The sequence below is a fragment of the Hyalella azteca genome, unplaced genomic scaffold, assembly GCF_000764305.2.
Source record: "Hyalella azteca isolate HAZT.00-mixed unplaced genomic scaffold, Hazt_2.0.2 contig3711, whole genome shotgun sequence".
NCBI classification, from domain to species: domain Eukaryota; kingdom Metazoa; phylum Arthropoda; class Malacostraca; order Amphipoda; family Hyalellidae; genus Hyalella; species Hyalella azteca.
In genome coordinates, this window is record NW_025933952.1 from 34,596 (window position 1) to 52,985 (window position 18,390).

At 39.7% G+C, this 18,390-nt stretch overlaps 2 protein-coding genes across 2 annotated transcripts in view; one reads left to right on the top strand and one right to left on the bottom strand.

Annotated features, from left to right (window-relative positions):
* LOC108678068 (calsyntenin-1) overlaps nucleotides 1–5,256 on the top strand; it is a 24,665-nt gene extending 19,409 nt beyond the window's left edge. The window contains exons 12-14 of the mRNA XM_018166405.2: nucleotides 2,606–2,783; nucleotides 3,032–3,056; nucleotides 4,940–5,256. Coding sequence (XP_018021894.2) covers nucleotides 2,606–2,783; nucleotides 3,032–3,056; nucleotides 4,940–5,256 — 520 coding nt within the window. The remainder of the gene's footprint in view (nucleotides 1–2,605; nucleotides 2,784–3,031; nucleotides 3,057–4,939) is intronic.
* A 3,110-nt stretch (nucleotides 5,257–8,366) lies between these two features.
* On the bottom strand, nucleotides 8,367–17,910 carry LOC108678078 (V-type proton ATPase 16 kDa proteolipid subunit c). Its single transcript, XM_018166418.2, has 4 exons — nucleotides 17,712–17,910; nucleotides 13,104–13,296; nucleotides 11,424–11,577; nucleotides 8,367–8,917 (listed from the first exon to the last, which is right to left on the bottom strand). The coding sequence occupies exons 1-4, from the start codon at nucleotides 17,794–17,796 to the stop codon at nucleotides 8,855–8,857; spliced, it is 495 nt and encodes a 164-aa protein (XP_018021907.1). The 5' UTR covers nucleotides 17,797–17,910; the 3' UTR covers nucleotides 8,367–8,854.
* Nucleotides 17,911–18,390: the final 480 nt, after the last annotated feature.

Below are 18,390 nucleotides of genomic sequence, written 5' to 3' on the forward strand. Positions count from 1 at the left end.
GACCCCATGGAGGTGAGGGGTCCGACCCCATGGAGGTGAGGGGTCCGACCCCATGGAGAGTCTGACCCCATAGAGGTGAGGGGTCCGACCCCATGGAGGTGAGGGTCCGACCCCATAGAGGTGAGGGGTCCGACCCCATGGAGGTGAGGGTCCGACCCCATGGAGGTGAGGGTCCGACCCCATGGAGAGTCCTACCCCATAGAGGTGAGGGGTCTGACCCCATGGAGGTGAGGGGTCCGACCCCATGGAGGTGAGGGGTCCGACCCCATGGAGAGTCCGACCCCATAGAGGCTGTCTCTTATACACATCTAGATGTGTATAAGAGACAGCCCATAGTAAGTGGGTCAACGTCCCATAGTAAGTGGGTCAACGTCTCATAGTAAGTGGGTCAACGTCCCATAGTAAGTGGGTCAACGTCCCATAGTAAGTGGGTCAACGTCCCATAGTAAGTGGGTCAACGTCCCATAGTAAGTGGGTCAACGTCCCATAGTNGCAACGTCGCAAGATGCTTGGCGGGGGTGATATGGCAACGTGGCGGGAGTGATTTGGCAACGTAGCGGGGGGTTGATGTGGCAACGTCGCAAGATTCTGTAGTCTGGCGGAGGTGATGTGGCAAGGTGGTGAGGGTGATGTGGCAACGTGCATGAGTGATGGGGCAACGTGGCGAAGGAGATGGGGCTGCGTGGCGCTGGTGATGTGGCATTACAGAGGTACAAAATGTGTCATGCCAGATGTACGAGATGTGACATGCCAGAGGTACGAGATATGACATGCCAGAGGTACGAGATGTGACATGCCAGATGTACGAGATGTGACATGCCAGAGGTACGAGAGGTGGCACCCCGCATTCCGATTTTTATCATTAACAGACGTTAAAATTTAGATAATGTGCGACATTAAACAAAATGTGGCAACATTTTCGAGCGAAATTTGGCGACTCTATCGACATTTGGCACTTGCGCAGGGGGTGGGGGGAGAGGTCAAGTTGGGGTACGGGGGTGTGGTGTGGGGGTTAGGCTATTTTGAGGTTAGGCTTGTTGTTGCTGCTGCTGCGGTTGCCGAAGAAAGTTATTCCATGATCGGTTAATATGAAATTACGTGAAAAACGATAAAATACAAAAATATTGTGGGAACCGAAATCTTTACCCTGAATACCCAGGATACCCTAGGAATACCCTAGGATACCCAGGATACCCTGATTACCCCGGGATACCCCAGATACCCCAGGATACCCAGGATACCCTGAATACCCCGGTATACCCCGGATACCCTAGGATACTCAGGATACCCTGAATACCCCGGATACCCTGAATACCCTAGGATACCCTGGATACTCAGGATACCCTAGGGATACCCTAGGATACCCTGAATACCTAGAATTAGTTAGGCAGCGCCGTTCACTATACATATCGTCTTGCCTGAACCTTACGTGTATGTAGCTTGCCTGTTCCTGCCTTGATTTGTCACACAAAATATTATTCTATTCTCTCAATTATTAATTAATAGCATTAATCAATTAATTATCACAAATTATTCATAATTAAGCCACTTCTTTTTCGGTATTTCACTATTTTACGATACAAAAATACGATTTTTTATAATATTAAATAATATCAAAATTCTTGCCTTCGAAAATAAATATTATTGCATTAATAAATCTATGATAATGTGAAAATAATTGAATATTATACATTATTTGTAATTTTAAAATGTGTTAAGAAATGTTACGATAAATTCGGTTCCCGTAGCACCGCTGCTTCACGTTTCATCTATAAGGTTAAAATGTTAATATTAAGAGTGAACCGGTCCAGTGGTTCACATGAGCCGGAGACTTGATTGTGGACCGGTCCGGTGGTTCACACGTGTCGGAAACTTGACTGGGGACCGGTCCAGTGGTTCACACGTGCCCAGAGACTTGATAGTGGACCGGTCCGGTGGTTCACACGTGTCGGAGACTTGACTGTGGACCGGTCCAGTGGTCCAGACGTGCCGGAGACTTGACTGTGGACCGGTCCAGTGGTCCACATGTGTCGGAGACTTGATTGTGGACCGGTCCAGTGGTTCACATGTGTCAGAGACTTGATTGTGGACCGGTCCAGTGGTCCACACGCGTCGGGGACTTGATTGTGGACCGGTCCGGTGGTCCACACGTGTCGGAGACTTGATTCTGGACCGGTCCAGTGGTTCACACGCGTCGGAGACTTGATTGTGGACCGGACCAGTGGTTCACACGTGTCGGGGACTTGATTGTGGACCGGACCAGTGGTTCACACGCGTCGGATACTTAACCGGGAACCGGTCCGGTGGTTCAACTTAACCGTGGACCGCAAAATTGGTTCACACGTGTAGAGAAGAACCGCGAACCTAAATTAACGCTAGGGTTAAAAAAACTATTTTTTNATTGTATATTATTGTATTTATTGTATATATTTTATTGTATATTATATAAAAAGTGTGTCATTTTGACCCACTTCCCCACTCACAGGTCTGGTTTTTGTATTAATAATATAATATTATATAATAAAATTATTGTATATTATTGTATTTGTTTTATATTATTTTATTGTATATTACATGACAAGTGTGTCATTTTGACCCACTTCAGGTCTGGGGAGGGGGCTGGGGAGGTGACCCAGTGCACGGTGGGGGTTTATCCCCCCCTCAACCCCGACCATGAGACCCTCCTCCTCCCCGACAACCTCATCCGGGACCTGGGCCTGACCTCGGCCGTGTCCCGCCAGGGGACCACCATCACCGGGCCCAACACCGCCCAGCGCTACACGGTGAGTGGGTCAACACGAGTGGTAAGTGGGTCAACGGAAGTGGTAAGTGGGTCAACGGAAGTGGGTCAACGTCCCGTAGTAAGTGGGTCAACGTCCCATAGTAAGTGGGTCCACGTCTCGTAGTAAGTGGATCAACGTCCCATAGTAAGTGGGTCAACGTCCCATAGTAAGTGGGTCAACGTCCCATAGTAAGTGGGTCAACGTCCCATAGTAAGTGACTGCGTGGCGCTGGTGATGTGGCATTACAGAGGTACAAGATGCGTCATGCCAGAGGTACGAGATGTGACATGCCAGAGGTACGAGATGTGACATGCCAGAGGTACGAGATGTGACATGCCAGAGGTACGAGATGTGTCTAATTGGGTGTGGGGGTGTGGTGTGGGGGTTAGTCTATTTTGAGGTTAGGCTTGTTGCTGCTGCATCGGTTGCCGAAAAAAAGTTATCCCATGATCGGTGAATAGGAAATAGGAAATTACGTGAAAAATGATAAAATACAAAAATATTGTGGGAACCGGAATCTTTACCCAGGATACCCTGAATACCCAGGATACCCTGGGATACCCTAGGATACCCTGAATACCCAGGATACCCTAGGATACCCTGAAATCCTAGAATTAGTTAGGCAGCGCCGTTCACTATACATATCGTCTTGCCTGAACCTTACGTGTATGTAGCTTGCCTGTTCCTGCCTTGATTTGTCACACAAAATATTATTCTATTCTCTCAATTATTAATTAATAGCATTAATCAATTAATTATCACAAATTATTCATAATTAAGCCACTTCTTTTTCGGTATTTCACCATTTTACGATATAAAAATACGATTTTTATAATATATAATATCAAAATTCTGGCCTTCGAAAATAAATATTATTCCATTAAAAAATCTATGATAATGTGAAAATATTTACTTATTAAACATTATTTATAATTTTAAAATGTGTTAAGAAATGTTACGATAAATTCGGTTCCCGTAGCACCTGTCTCTTANACCCACTTTATACCCCCCGGCGTATCAGTGCTACGCGCTGTCGTATATTTGGACAAAAAGATGCACTAGTTTCTCTGGGTGCCGCTTGCTTATATAGATGCACGAGTTACATTTTTTATTATTAATTATTTTTTAATATAAATTAATAATAATTGTAAATTCACTGCCTAATTTTACAAATTTTGTTAAATTTTTAGTTAAATCTGCGAAATTTGGTGAAAAATCGGACGGACTTTTCGAACTGACGAACTTTTTCGAAAAAAATTTTCAAATCAAGTTTTTGATTTACATTAAAAAAATTGAAATTACATTTTTGATTTATTTGAAATTTCTAAATTAAATTAAGTTTTTAATTTAAATTAAAAATTTTTTAATTTAAAAATAAACATTTTTTAATTTTAATTGAAAATTTTTTAATTTTAACGAACTACTTAAGGTTTACAGCAACTCCCGCTAATGTGTAACTCATTAGAGCAGAGCAGTTTATATGTACGAGCTTTAAGTAGAGCAGCTACTTTACTACTTAAGTAGAGTCCCTAGATGTCCTCTCTAGATTTACTAGACTTGAATGTTTGGGAATTTTTACTAGTGAATTTCTTTTTTTAAGAACTCATTTTTATGGAATTTTTCTCGAAAAATTCGTGGTTATTTCGAATTTTTAGTATATAAAAGTAAAATTCATTTCATTTTTCTCTCGAGTTTTTGTAATTGATCAAAATTCAATTTTTTTAGTTAAAAAAATTAACTTTTTTGCACTTATCAAAATTCAATTTTTTTAATTTTCGAAAAAATTCAAATTTTTTATAACGGGAAAAATCAAATGAAAAAATCTTAACAGTCAACAATTTTTATGCTGATCTGCACACACAGACAAACAAGTGGGGCACTTTGTCCAAATATCAAAGCACTTTTTGCGTCAAAATGGGTCATTTTGACCCAGTTTGGCCCGGCAAAAGCACGCATATATTTGCTATATGCGGAAAATGTGTCAATATTTGGTCAAAATTACCCATTTGTTTTTCTAAGTGTAGGCCGTATATATACGTACTGCTGGTCCATATAGATAACTAGGGATGGTATATAATATCCTATATAATATACGTGAATAATATACTGGAATACGTTGAAAAAAATATATGTGAATTTATATCATTTTTAATCAGCTGAGTCATCAGCTGATTCATCAACTGAGTCATCAGCTGAGCTTTCAGCTGAATCATCAGCTGAATCATCAGCTGAATCATCAGCTGATTCATCAGCTGAGCTTTCAGCTGAATCATCAGCTGATTCATCAGCTGATTCATCAGCTGAATCATCAGCTGAATCATCAGCTGATTCATCAGCTGAGTCATCAGCTGAATCATCAACTGAGTCATCAGCTGATTCATCAGCTGAGCTTTCAGCTGAATCATCAGCTGATTCATCAGCTGAATCATCAGCTGAATCATCAGCTGATTCATCAGCTGAATCATCAGCTTGAGCCTTCAGCTGATTCTTCAGCTGANCAGCGTACCATGAATAGATTAGCTTTAGTTCCACCACACATGTATTAAATTTATGTTCTGTATCGTGAATGGAACGGTAAATGTTTAGATTCAAACTTTGTATTGAAACAAAACGTGTTTAAATCTCATGGTTCTGGGAAACATTTTGTGTGATTTGTATTGAAATTTAAACACATACTACGATCTTTGTGCTACATTTGTGTAATATACAAAATAAATTCATATTTAGTATCGCCCGCAATTCAAAATGATTGTTTGGGCAACCGCATGCAAGCGGCAAAAATTTCCTCGCTTCTGATTGGCTCGTCACGCGGGCGTTGTCTCGGTCCTCGTTTCTGATTGGCTCGTTTCGCGGGCGTTGTCTCGGTCCTGGTTTCTGATTGGCTCGTCACGCGGGCGTTGTCTCGGTCCTCGCTTCTGATTGGCTATTTAATCCTACGTTATTTTCGGTCTCATAAATAATCACCCTCACAAGTTGATGCTTCATTGTCCTTTACCTACAATAAGAGGAGCAGTGATTTCCGGGTTCGAGCCCAAGTTAGCCGTGAATGTTTCAGGTCTACTTCGGCTTAGTGGTTGGGAACAGCAATATATGCGCACTGAGTTGAAGGTTAGAGACCCAGTTAGCTGTAAAATACTATGATGTCTTAGAGTTGGCAGCAAGCGTATCACGTAGCTAAACCTCAATATCGCTGCAAATTCGATATCAAAATTATACAATATAGAAATGTAGAAGCGTGCTACTTCTTGGAACGAGTTGCTCAAGTTGAAACGTAAGTTTGAATTGCTGTACAGAATTTTCTGGAACTAATTAGTTGTATGTATCATATGAAAGGAACGCGAAGATGAAACCCACAGTGCAGTGTGGCCTGGCGCTGCTACGTCCGAAACATATCGATGTTAATTAGAATCATACTGAACTTTCCAGTCAAATAATGAAATTTCCAGTCAACTACCAAACTTTTCAGATAAATTCTGAACTTTTCAGTCAACTAGTGAACTTTCCAATTAAATATCGAACTTATCAAATACTGAACTTTCCAAACAAATACTATCAAAGTTTTCAGTCAAATACTGAACTTTCCATTAAAATACTGAACTAGTCAGTCGAATACTTAACCTTCCAGTCAACCACTGAACTTTTCAGTCATATAATGAACTTTCTCAGATAAATACCGAACTTTCCAATCAAATACAGTAAATTTTCCAGTCAACTACTGAACCAGTTATATACTTAGCATAGTTATAAATAAAACGCCGGGGTTGAATTACTGGAATAATTTATTTATACAGACACAGGAGGATAATATACAGCACCGCTAACCGCACACAAGATAATGTGTAAAAAATTAAATGTCCTTTTGTCGAGCAAAAATTAAAGGAAGCGAGTAGAAGTCCAAGGAGCAGAACTAAGGAGAGAGTTAAGGAGAAGGTAACTGATGAGGCAATAACCCTTGGTAATTGTTGGGAGTCATTAAAGGTACAGTGGACACTAAATAAGGGCATTAAGGGCTAGTGTGAACCCTTTAGGTCGTCTCATTAGCGAGTCCACACGAACCCATTAGGTCGTCTCATTAGAGACTTCGTACGAACCCATTAGGTCGTCTCATTAGAGACTTCGTACGAACCCATTAGGTCGTCTCATTAGTGACTCCACATGAACCCATTAGGTCGTCTCATTAGAGACTTCGTATAGGAACTCATTAGGTCGTCTCATTAGAGACTTCGTACGAACCCATTAGGTCGTCTCATTAACCTCTGTATGAACCCCTTAACCCCTAAAGGGGCTAAGGAGAATCTCACCAACCAATTACTGAACAAAGGCTTACGTTTTGAATGGAAAACTGTCACTGAACAATACAATAATAAAATTTCATTTTATGAGACCGAGAATTAAAGAAAAATTTGCAGTTTCAACAGAAATTTTGAGTAGCAATGCTTCCAAAAACCAACAAAACCTTAAAAAACATCTTTTTCGCAATGGCTCCATCCCAAACATTATTTGTAGATGCAACACTTCACTAAACTTAGGATAGATTCAGAGCAAAAAAATTTAGATTTAGAAATTTTGCATTTCAAATTTTTCATTCAGCTACGAAAATTCGCTAGTGAAGAATGGCGAAAAACTATAAATTTGTCGCTGCTGTAGGGAAAGTAAAAGGAAGAGAATGAAGAGGAAGAGAAAGGAAGAATAGGAGGAGAAGGAAGTAATTTAATGAATAAACAAATTTATATTTATTTATTCCACAAAATTTACACCAGAGATAAATAAATTTATCAATAAATAAATAAATAAATATCGATAAATAAATATATCGCTGCTGTAGGGGAGTAGGAAGAATAGGAGAAGTAGGAAAAGGAAGAAAAGTAATTTAATGGAAGTACAAGGAAGGGACACACGGCGAAACAAAAGACATGCACACGGCGCTACACCTCATCTAATTATTATACCTAAGAACTACCGATCAAGTAAATGTACATTTACATTTACTAAAACACCTCCAGTAAAATGTACACATTCTCACAAGAGACGCTGCAACAGAGAAAATGTCTCAAGATATTATATTATTATTACTTCTTTAACTACACCGCCAAGAAAACTCAATTAAAAAAAAGTTACGCTTTCCTATAAACTTCAAGATCTCCAAACTGTTTCAATATATTAATAATATTATTATTTCTTTAACTACACCGCCAAAATCCATGAAAAATTAAATTAAATAATAATATTATTCTTTCTTTCCTTAACTACACCGCCAAGAAAAAAACTCAATTTAAAAAAAAGTTACACTACCCAAGAAAATTAAATTTGAAAAAAGCTACACTTTCGTAAAACTCAATAGAAATAAAATAAGGATAGTTTCCTATTTAAATTCCAAGATCTCCAAACTGTTTCAATATATTAATGATATTATTTTCTTTAACTACACCGCCATGAATATTAAATTGAAAAAAAAGGTGCAGTTTCCTATAAAACTTCAAGATCTCCAGAGGAAATTACTAGAGTTTCTAGCAGCACAACTAGATTGACACACATAAAAACAAATGAGACAATATCCATGGAATGTGAGACACTCTTCTCTCTCATGCCACATTATGGCATCCATGCCACATTATGGCCTCTACGTCGCCACATTTTACACCATTTTTAATTTGTGGTTGTCAACTTTTATTACATCATTTTTTTAACGCTTATTTTTACCTCGAATATTCAAAAAATGGCGAAATGTAAAAAAAAATTTTGCTATCTTTCTAAGATCAAAACTTATTTTTTCTCAAAATCTCGAAATGGAAAGACAAGTTTTTTTTAGCTATCTTTCTAATTCACGAAGTTCAATGTTAAAAACAAACTTTTCTTCTCGTATAAATAATAAATTCATCCTGCGACGCGATGACTTAAGCAGGATTTATTAAATAAATCCTTTATCCTTCGCAGGATTTAAATCCTTCTGACAGGCAGGATTATTAGTTAAATCCTTTATCCTTAGCAGTATTTAAATCCTTCTGGCAAAAAGGATTTATTAAATAAATCCTTTATCCTTCTGGCAGGATTTAAATCCTCCAGCGCAGGATTTAAGCGCTCGAGGTCTTCGTGTAGAGGAAGATGGCCACGATCAGACCGTACAGACCCAAGACCTGCAACAATACGACAGGTTAGTCATGCAAACCTTTAATAATTAAATATTAGACCCCAGCATGGAGACACAACACACACTAGACCCCAGCATGGAGACACACAACACAGACAGACTACTTGGAAAGCAACGGCATACTTCTCTGTGCTCTCCAAGAAACAAAACTTACCGCTCGATCGAATCTACAACGATCCGGTAACTACACGCTTATACGACGCGACAGAACGCACAACAACAGCGGAGGCCTCGCCTTCATGATTCATAAAACCGTGACATATCGCGTCGTTGAAGCACCAAAGCCTAAAGGTGCTTGTACATGGGGACAGTACTGGTGGCTAGTAGATCAGAAAATTGCCAAATGTCTGCCGCTTGCTGTCTATCCCGCAAGGAAGCTTAGACACCAAGCGGCAGACATTTGGCAATTTTCTGATCTACTAGCCGCTAGTACTATCCCTGTATACAAGCACCTTAACGCAGCTGACGCGCATCTGGAACAGATGGCTGTTGCCGTCACGTCCGGCAAAACCGAAATCCTGGAACAGATGGCTGTTGCCGTCACGTCCGGCAAAACCGAAATCCTGGAACAGATGGCTGCTGCCGTCACGTCCGACAAAACCGAAATTCTGGAACAGATGGCTGTTGCCGTCACGTCCGGCAAAACCGAAATTCTCATCTACAACATCTATATCCCGCTAACGACCAGTTGTGCCCCCGGCTACGATAAAGCACTTGCTGACGAAAGAAGACGCGCTCGTCCTGGGCGATTTCAACGCGCACCACGAAGCGTGGCACTCGAACCTCGCCAACGATCAGCGTGGTATCTCAATCGCACAGCAAATCGACGACAGCTTCTTCACAATTCTAAACGGACAATCACAAACACGAGTCACTGGAAACAGCACCAGCTCACCCGACGTCAGCCTTGCCAGCCCATCGCTCCTGACCAGTACGGACTGGTCAACTGCCCTCACGCTGGGCTCCGATCACCTGCCGATTCACATTGCAATTGAACGCGCTGCCCAGTTCATCTCATCCGAGCGTCGTACGTTCATCAATTTCAATAGGGCCGACTGGCCAGCAGATTTGACCGAAACAGAAACAGAATTAGACAAAATACAACTACCCATCAATGTGCTCGACGGTGAACAAACCTACCGAAAAATCATTTGCAAAGCGATGGCACACCATATTCCTGCCGGACGCATCCCAAGCTGTCTCTTATACACATCTAGATGTGTATAAGAGACAGTATCAGTTTTGATCGCCAGTATATCCTGTAGTAGATATCAGTTTTGATTGCCAGTATATCCTATAGTAGATATCAGTTTTTATCGCCAGNGAATCGGCCCACACGACGTACAACATTTGTTCAACTGCCCGGCCAAGCCGACACAACTTTCGGCACTCGATCTTTGGACGCAGCCAATCGATGTGGCGCGCTTCATCGGCCTCGGAGCGGACTAGTGGTTGACGTTGCTACAACAACAACAACAACCCCAGCATTCAGACACACAATACACAGACTAGACCCCAGCATGGAGATACAATACAAAGACTAGACCCCAGCATGGAGACACACAACACAGACAGACTAGACCCCAGCATGGAGACACACAACGCAGACAGACTAGACCCCAGCATTCAGACACACAACACAGACAGACCAGACCCCAGAATGCAGTCCACACAGATTAGACCCCAGCACACAGTCCACATATAGACTAGACCCCACTATACAGATCTCAGCGAAGATGAGGATCAGAATCATACACATTACACTACAGACCCTCAGCCTGCAGACCACACACCAGACCCCACTTCAGACCTCAGCAAAGATGAGTATCAGGATCACAGAGACTAGACCCCAGTACACCGTCCCCACACAGACCAGACCCCACCATACAGACCTCAGCAAATATGAGGATCACACAGACCATACCCCAGCACACAGTCCACACACAGACTAGACCTCAGCACACAGACCACACACATCAGACCCCACCATACAGACCACACACACTAGACCCCACTAGACCTCAGCGAAGATGAGTATGAGGATCCAGCATGCAGACCACACTCAGACCAGACACAGACCACACACTAGACCCCACTACAGACCTCAGCAAAGATGAGTATGAGGACCCAGCCTAGACCCCACTACACAGACCACACACCAGACCCCACTATACAGACCACACACCAGACCCCACTACAGACCTCAGTGAAGATCAGTATCAAGATAACACCTAGACTCCACCATACTGACCACACACTAGACCCCACTACACAGACCACACACTAGACCCCACCATACAGACCCCACTACACAGACCACACACTAGACCCCACTACACAGACCACANACCCCAGCACACAGACCACACACCAGACCCCACTACAGACCACACAGACTAGACCCCAGCACACAGACCACACACCAGACCCCACTACAGACCACACAGACTAGACCCCAGCACACAGACCACACACCAGACCCCACTACAGACCTCAGCAAAGATGAGTATGAGGATCATGCCGACAAAGAGGCGCGGCTGCTGCGCTGTGCCGCGGACGCCAGCGTCGCCCACGATGCCGATGGCGAACCCTGCGGCCAACCCCGACAACCCCACCGACAACCCCGCGCCCAGGTGCACGAAACCCCTGTGGGGGAGAGGGGGTTAGGTGGTGTAAGCCCCGTGGGGGAGAGGGGAGGGGGTAAGGTGCTGTAACCCCTGTGGGGGTGAGAGGGGTTAGGGGGGAAGAAACCCCTGTAGAGAGACAGGGGTTTAGGTGCTGTAATCTTCTGTGGGGGGACTGAGGGGTTCATTGAAGGGAAAGGGGGTTAGGCACTAACCCCGTGAGGGCAAAGGGGGTTAGGGGGCATGAAACCCCCTGTGGGGGCAGAGGGGGTTAGGGGCTGTATCCCCCTGTGGGGGGATAGAGGGGTTAGGGTACTAACCAGCAATAGTAATTAATCTAAGCCTCTTCCTCTTATTACTATTTAATTACCTACATTTATGAACAACCCCTAACAACGGGGGTTTAGAAGTTGGGGTTAGAGGTTTAAAAGCAAAATTATCACAAATATTTCAGAGGAAATCTACCCTTCTCTTGAACAACAAAAGCTCCCATACATACATTAGTATTGGGATAATACAATTTGTATTATTTTGTATACAATTGCAAGAATATATCGAATAGTTGTGCATTTTAAAATATTTATGAAGAATGAATGTTAATATTGGCCAGGATGTAAGTAGTAAAAAGATCTCAAGTGTACATGATTTATATATGAAAAATATAGAGTTTTATTAATCTAAAATTAATTAATCTTGAAAATCAAGAAATTACAAATTAATTCTATCAATCAGATTAAGGAGCATTAAACTTATTGAAAACATTAAGAACACATTTTATATATCTCGGTTCTAGTGAAGTGCAACTAGTGAACAGCATAGAAAATACTAGTAAAATTATTTAAATAAAAATACTTAAAGAAAATTTAAATATAATTCCCAGCAGTTCAATGAGTGGAAAAGTCATAACATATTATAAATCGTTATAACATATAATAATGGTATTATAAAAGCTCAGAACTTACTCAAAGATCATGTCAATAAAAAATTGTTACCTAATCAGGTGAACTATTGAAAATGGATTTAAAAAGTTATGAATACTAATTCTATTTTAGAAACGGCTGAACTGATACTTGTGAATTTATAACAGACTTTTGCTGCTTTAGAGCAAAATAAAATTGTAGGTTTGAGAGAACTTTCAAGTTCAATTTAAAAAGTAATGAGTATGTACTAATTCTATTTTAGAAACAACTTAATAAATTTTTAGGTTTGGGAGGACTCTTGAGTTCAATTTTAAAAATTATAAATACTAATTCTATTCATAACTAGTAAAGATCATGTCAATAAAATACCATTTATCAGGTGTAACTATTGTACGTCAGGTGTAAGTATCAAACACTTACTGATAAAAATCATGTAAAAAAATATATATCATTACTGAGGTGTAACAATTGCCCACTTACTTGTAAAAATCGCAATAAAAAATCATTAATCAGGTGTAAGTATCAAACAAAAAATATATCATTAATCAGGTGTAACAATTGCACACTTACTTGTAAAAATCATGTAAAAAAATATATCATTAAACAGCAGCAACAATGGCAGACTTACTGGTAAAGATCGTAGCCCTTCTCGGCAGAATCAATTTTGCCGGCGAGCAGCACGGCCACCACCAGGCCGTAGATGGCAATGATACCGGCCATCACCACGGGGATGATGCACTTCATGATCAGCTCCGGCCGCATCACCGACATCGCTGCGATGCCAACGCCCGACTTGGCTGTGCCGTACGCAGCACCCAGCGCTGCAACAAATAGCTTTATTTACTTCACATGCTGCAAGCACCACTTATGTAGTCCACACAGGTGCTGCAACAAATTGCTTTATTTACATCACATGCTGCAAGCACCACCTCTGTAGTCCACACAGGCGCTGCAACAAATAGCTTTGTTTACTTCACATGCTGCAAGCACCACTTCTGTAGTCCACACAGGTGCTGCAACAAATTGCTTTATTTACATCACATGCTGCAAGCACCACCTCTGTAGTCCACACAGGTGCTGCAACAAATAGCTTTATTTACTCCACATGCTCAGGTAGCATACTGGTCATGGAAAACCTTGAGAGTCGTATCCAAGTCTGGAAAATTACAAGTCATAGACGAGTCTGGAAAATTACAAGTCATAGACGAGTCTGGAAAATTATGAGTCGTATACGAGTCTGAAAAATTATGAGTCATACAAGTCTGGAAAATAACGAGTCATATACGAGTCTGGAAAATTATGAGTCGTATACGAGTCTGGAAAATTACAAGTCATATATGAGTCTGGATAGTTATATTGATGGTCATGGAGAGTCGTGGAAAAGTCATGGAATTTTTTTTCTAAATACCAGTACGCACCCTGCATGCTGCAAGCACCACTTCTGTACTCCACAAGCCCAAAAGTTGAAATTTTTTATTCATTGTCATGAATGATGTATAATGTAAGTTGAATAATGCTTGGATAAATACTGCCTCTGTTGCCAAAATGCTAGAGGTTGTCAATTGTCAACTGACTAGAAATCCTTGCCATGAGCACAAATAAAATTATGAGTCGTATACGAGTCTGGAAAATTACGAGTCATACGAGTCTGGAAAATTATGAGTCATACGAGTCTGGAAAATTATGAGTCGTATACAAGTCTGAAAAATTACGAGTCGTATATGAGTCTGGATAGTTATATTGATGGTCATGGAGAGTCGTGGAAAAGTCATGGAATTTTTTTCTAAATGCCAGTATGCATCCTGCATGCTGCAAGCACCACTTCTGTACTCCACAAGCCCAAAAGTTTACATTTTTTATTTATTGTCATGAATGATGTATAATGTGAGTTGAATAATGCTTGGATAAATACTGCCTCTGTTGCCAACATGCTAGAGGTTGACAATTGTCAACTGACAATAAATCCTTCACAAAAGCACAAGATGGAAAATAAACTCTAAAAAATGTATGGTTCATGCTGTCCTATAAATGATACACACTTTATGCTGTCAGTTTCAAAATATTTTCCATATACGAAAGTATAATCTAGTTCTAGACCTCCAGATGAACATTGTTTCATCTATTAACCCTGTTAACTTTCACCCTTGAAATCAACAAGTATGGCTGGCAAGTTACCATACATGGTTACTTAAAAGCTACTCCCATATAAGACACATCAAAGGTCTACAATAAAAATTCTACATCATGCCTATGACCAATTATAAATATGACCATTCACTACATACATCCTACTATGACAACAATTTCAAATCTGAGCATTCAAAAGAAAGTTTCAAAAACAAAAACAATTAGCAAGCAAAAACAACATTCAAAATAATGACAACAAAAACAATATTTGCACATTTTAAAAACAAAAGTTTCAAATCAATATCAGAGGCTGTTCAATTATTACCATTACCATTTCTTTTCTATTCCCTGAATATAAGGATCCATTAGCATGGGTTACGTGTCAAGGTGGGATTACGAGAATGGAAGTTCATGAATTTAATATTGATATATTTTGGTCACAGGTTTGATCCAATAATATAGGCTGAGTTTTATATATCACTCAATAGTTTACGTATAATTTAAGTTGAAAGTTACTTTAAAATGTTCCCTGTTGCGTACAAACGTCCTCAGGTTGCTACACTCAATAGTTTATGTATAATTTAAGTTGAAAGTTATGTTCCCGGAGAGTGACATATGCAGGGTGCATACTGGTCATGGAAAACCTGGAAAGTCGTCCATGATTCACTTGCATATGACTCGTAATTTTCCAGACTTGTATATGACTTTCCAGGTTTTCCATGACTGGTACGCACCCTTAAATATGATAATTTTCTTGAGGAGGAAGTGTGCAGTGGAAGAATATCCAAATATGGTTAAAAAATGGTGAAGCCTAGTAACTTCAAAATTTAGGTATTCAAGATATATACAAAATCACATGGCTTAATAAGGAGGTTGTAATAATAATTTATTCCATTATCATACTTTTTCCCATCTTTATTCCATTACTATAATAAATATATAATGTAATTATAATATTATTTTAGAAAATAATTTATAAAAGAATTTAGCCCATGATGCTCACTCTCTCCAGACTGTGATGGGTTGAGTCCAACATGCTATGTGTACCAATTAATTTAATACCCCTCTGGAATTCCCCACTGCCAGCCACAACTAGAACTAAGAACTTTCTAGCAATTTTTCTATCAGATTTGCAAGAATTTTACTGATGAATTATCTAATCTATCTCTAATCTAATAGTAAACTGAGATGCATAGCCAGGCCAGAAGATCCTAAAAATTATAAAAAAAATATCAGGTACAAGACAAAATTTATGAGGCAAGATTTTTTGAACTCATCAGCCAAAAAGTAGAGAAGTACAGCAGCTCCAAATTGATAAGTTTTTAATACATTTGGAATCTTGCAGCCCAATTGTATACTTTTTTTCAACCATTATATAAGAGGTTATTTATCTAGCGGGAATCTCAAAGTTCCAAAAATGCTGGAAAAAAACAATATAAGAATAACTATCATAATAATTAAATAGAACACAAATAATCATTCAGGGCCTAAGAGGTCCCATATCTAATATGGATATAAATTCTACAGTGCAATAAATAGGATATAGCAATAATAAACCAAATAAATTTCCTCTTGAATTTATCTTTTTCTCTTTTTTTTATTTACCCTTGACATGAACTTTCTCACCTCTCTAGCCTCTCCTTTAATATTGCTTCTAGTACCTGGCATGGTCTCCTTTTACAATTCTAATAGCAAAACAAACATGTGATGCATGGCTGATGGCTGTTGTAAAATCCTGATGCTGGAATGTTCTCTTCCAGTCACCACGCCCCAAATCTAAATTCTAATTACAGCTTGAAAGGCAGATGTCTATTATCTTCCATGCCAATGTAAGGTCAAGACTCAAGATGGCTGATGATCCTTAAAAGATGCCAATATCTCAAGCTAAAAGGCCCCACTCTACAGCCTGGTCTACTCGGTCCGCCCGCCGGGTCCGCGTGGACCAGGCTGTGGGTCCGCGTGACGCAGACCCACAGTGGTAAAACAAGGTGTATTTTAGACTCTTTCTCAAGTTCAATTTTGAGTCCTCTAAGTAGACCAGCAATGTATCACTGTATCATGGATACCACTACCAGTCTCAGAATCATCACACATAAGATATTGGTTTAAATCTTGAGTAGATAAGGAAATTAGAAATGAACTGATTCTGAAAAATCTCTGGTTTGTCACTATACGCAGACCCACGCCACACATCAACATCTAAACCTGTTTTCAGAAGATCTTGTGAAGAAGAATAATGCATTGCTAACCCATTCTTCTTTATATACTGATTTCACAAGCATCATGCATCATTGCATGACTTGTGACTGGAAATGTTAGGTCCTGATGAGTGATGAGTAATACTAAAATTAAAGAATCTCACTTTATGTATGTCTTTATTGTATGAATCTTCCTTGCAATTCATCTTCCTTTCAAGCTGCAAGAATAGAAGAGTTTTCCTGGCATTTTCAGAACTGCAGGTGCAGGATTCCTGGCTGATAAATTACTTATTTCTCATCCTTTTCTGATTAAAACTTTACAATCAAGCTGCATGATTCCAAATATGTGGAAAATTGGTCAGTTTAGAGCAACAAGATTTCATTTATATATATATATGAAAATCATAAAATGTTCAACTAGTGCAGTATTTGGCAATTGCGTTGCCTAGATTAGGTACGTTTATTAGGCCAAAGCTTTCACCAGCATTTGATTAGACTAATAACTAATTAATGAGGATTTGTCACCAAAATGATCTAAACCTTCAAGATTCCTGGCCAAAAATACTTTTAAAGAAATATTCAAAGAGAAACAAGTGGTCAAGATTTCCTGAAGACATAGATTAAAATTTTAGATGCTGATTAGGTACAGTGCACCCTGGCTAGCAGCTGGAGACGGGGCATTACAGTAGTGTCGGCAACTCTCTCTATCGTAAATTTGAACGTAAAGAACTAATTGACTTGCTATAAAAAAACTGACAAGAAAGTCATATGATTTGATACTTTTTGTTCAATTTCTGTTAGGAATTATTATTTTAAACTTTCATCCAATAGGCTGAAGTGGGTGAGGTCAAAATGTGATCGATGACTTCAAATTCGATTGTACAGTAAATATTGGTTGTGTATCAACTTACCGCTGAAAACCATTGCAGATGCAACTCCCATAACTCCGAAGAAGGGAGAGTACATAGGGGGTTCTTGTGTCACTGAGTCGCCCATTTTTGTTAAGTTAATATTCTTTACTATTTCTAGGAGGAGGATAGGACACACGAAGCACTGCCACACGACTAGAACAACTGTCTCTACCGCGCAGGCCTCGATAATGTCAGGAGAACTCGTGACTATTGACTGTTTCCATAGAGCGCCTCCCATTGGTCGACAAGAAAATTTTAGCCGCCTTAGAACCAATAGAAAAGGTTTTAAGATGGGCCTTCGTTATTTTGTCCAATCATGAGTTTGCTCATTAAGCGTTTAGGAATCTCTTGGAATTTTGTTTTAGAGCTTCTAATTCGTCCAATCTCCAGATTATATCCAATCGTTGCTCGTCGTACATGAGCTTTAGGAATTGAATCATATGATCACTCTGTGTCAATGAAGTTGCTATTATTCGTACTATTGTGTAATATAGAGAAAATGTCATGTAATAGTTACTGCCAAATTAGTATCATAAATAGAATAAAAATAAAAATTTGGATGATATAATTTAATTATTATATTTAGAAATTGATTCATGTTAAATTGAAAAACTGCTTGATCATATATATAAAAAGTAAAAAATTTGAAGATAAAAATCGCAAACTGCATATTGATAGA

What these genes read in the sequence shown, in the direction of transcription:
- LOC108678078 (XM_018166418.2), bottom strand. Translation starts at nt 17,796, where the DNA reads ATGGGCGACTCAGTGACACAAGAACCCCCTATGTACTCTCCCTTCTTC. An exon ending in ATCTGCAATGGTTTTCAGCG is followed by an intron (nt 13,297 to 17,711) that starts GTAAGTTGATAC and finishes TATTTGTTGCAG; the next exon opens with CGCTGGGTGCTGCGTACGGC. An exon ending in AAGGGCTACGATCTTTACCA is followed by an intron (nt 11,578 to 13,103) that starts GTAAGTCTGCCA and finishes TCTCCCCCACAG; the next exon opens with GGGTTTCGTGCACCTGGGCG.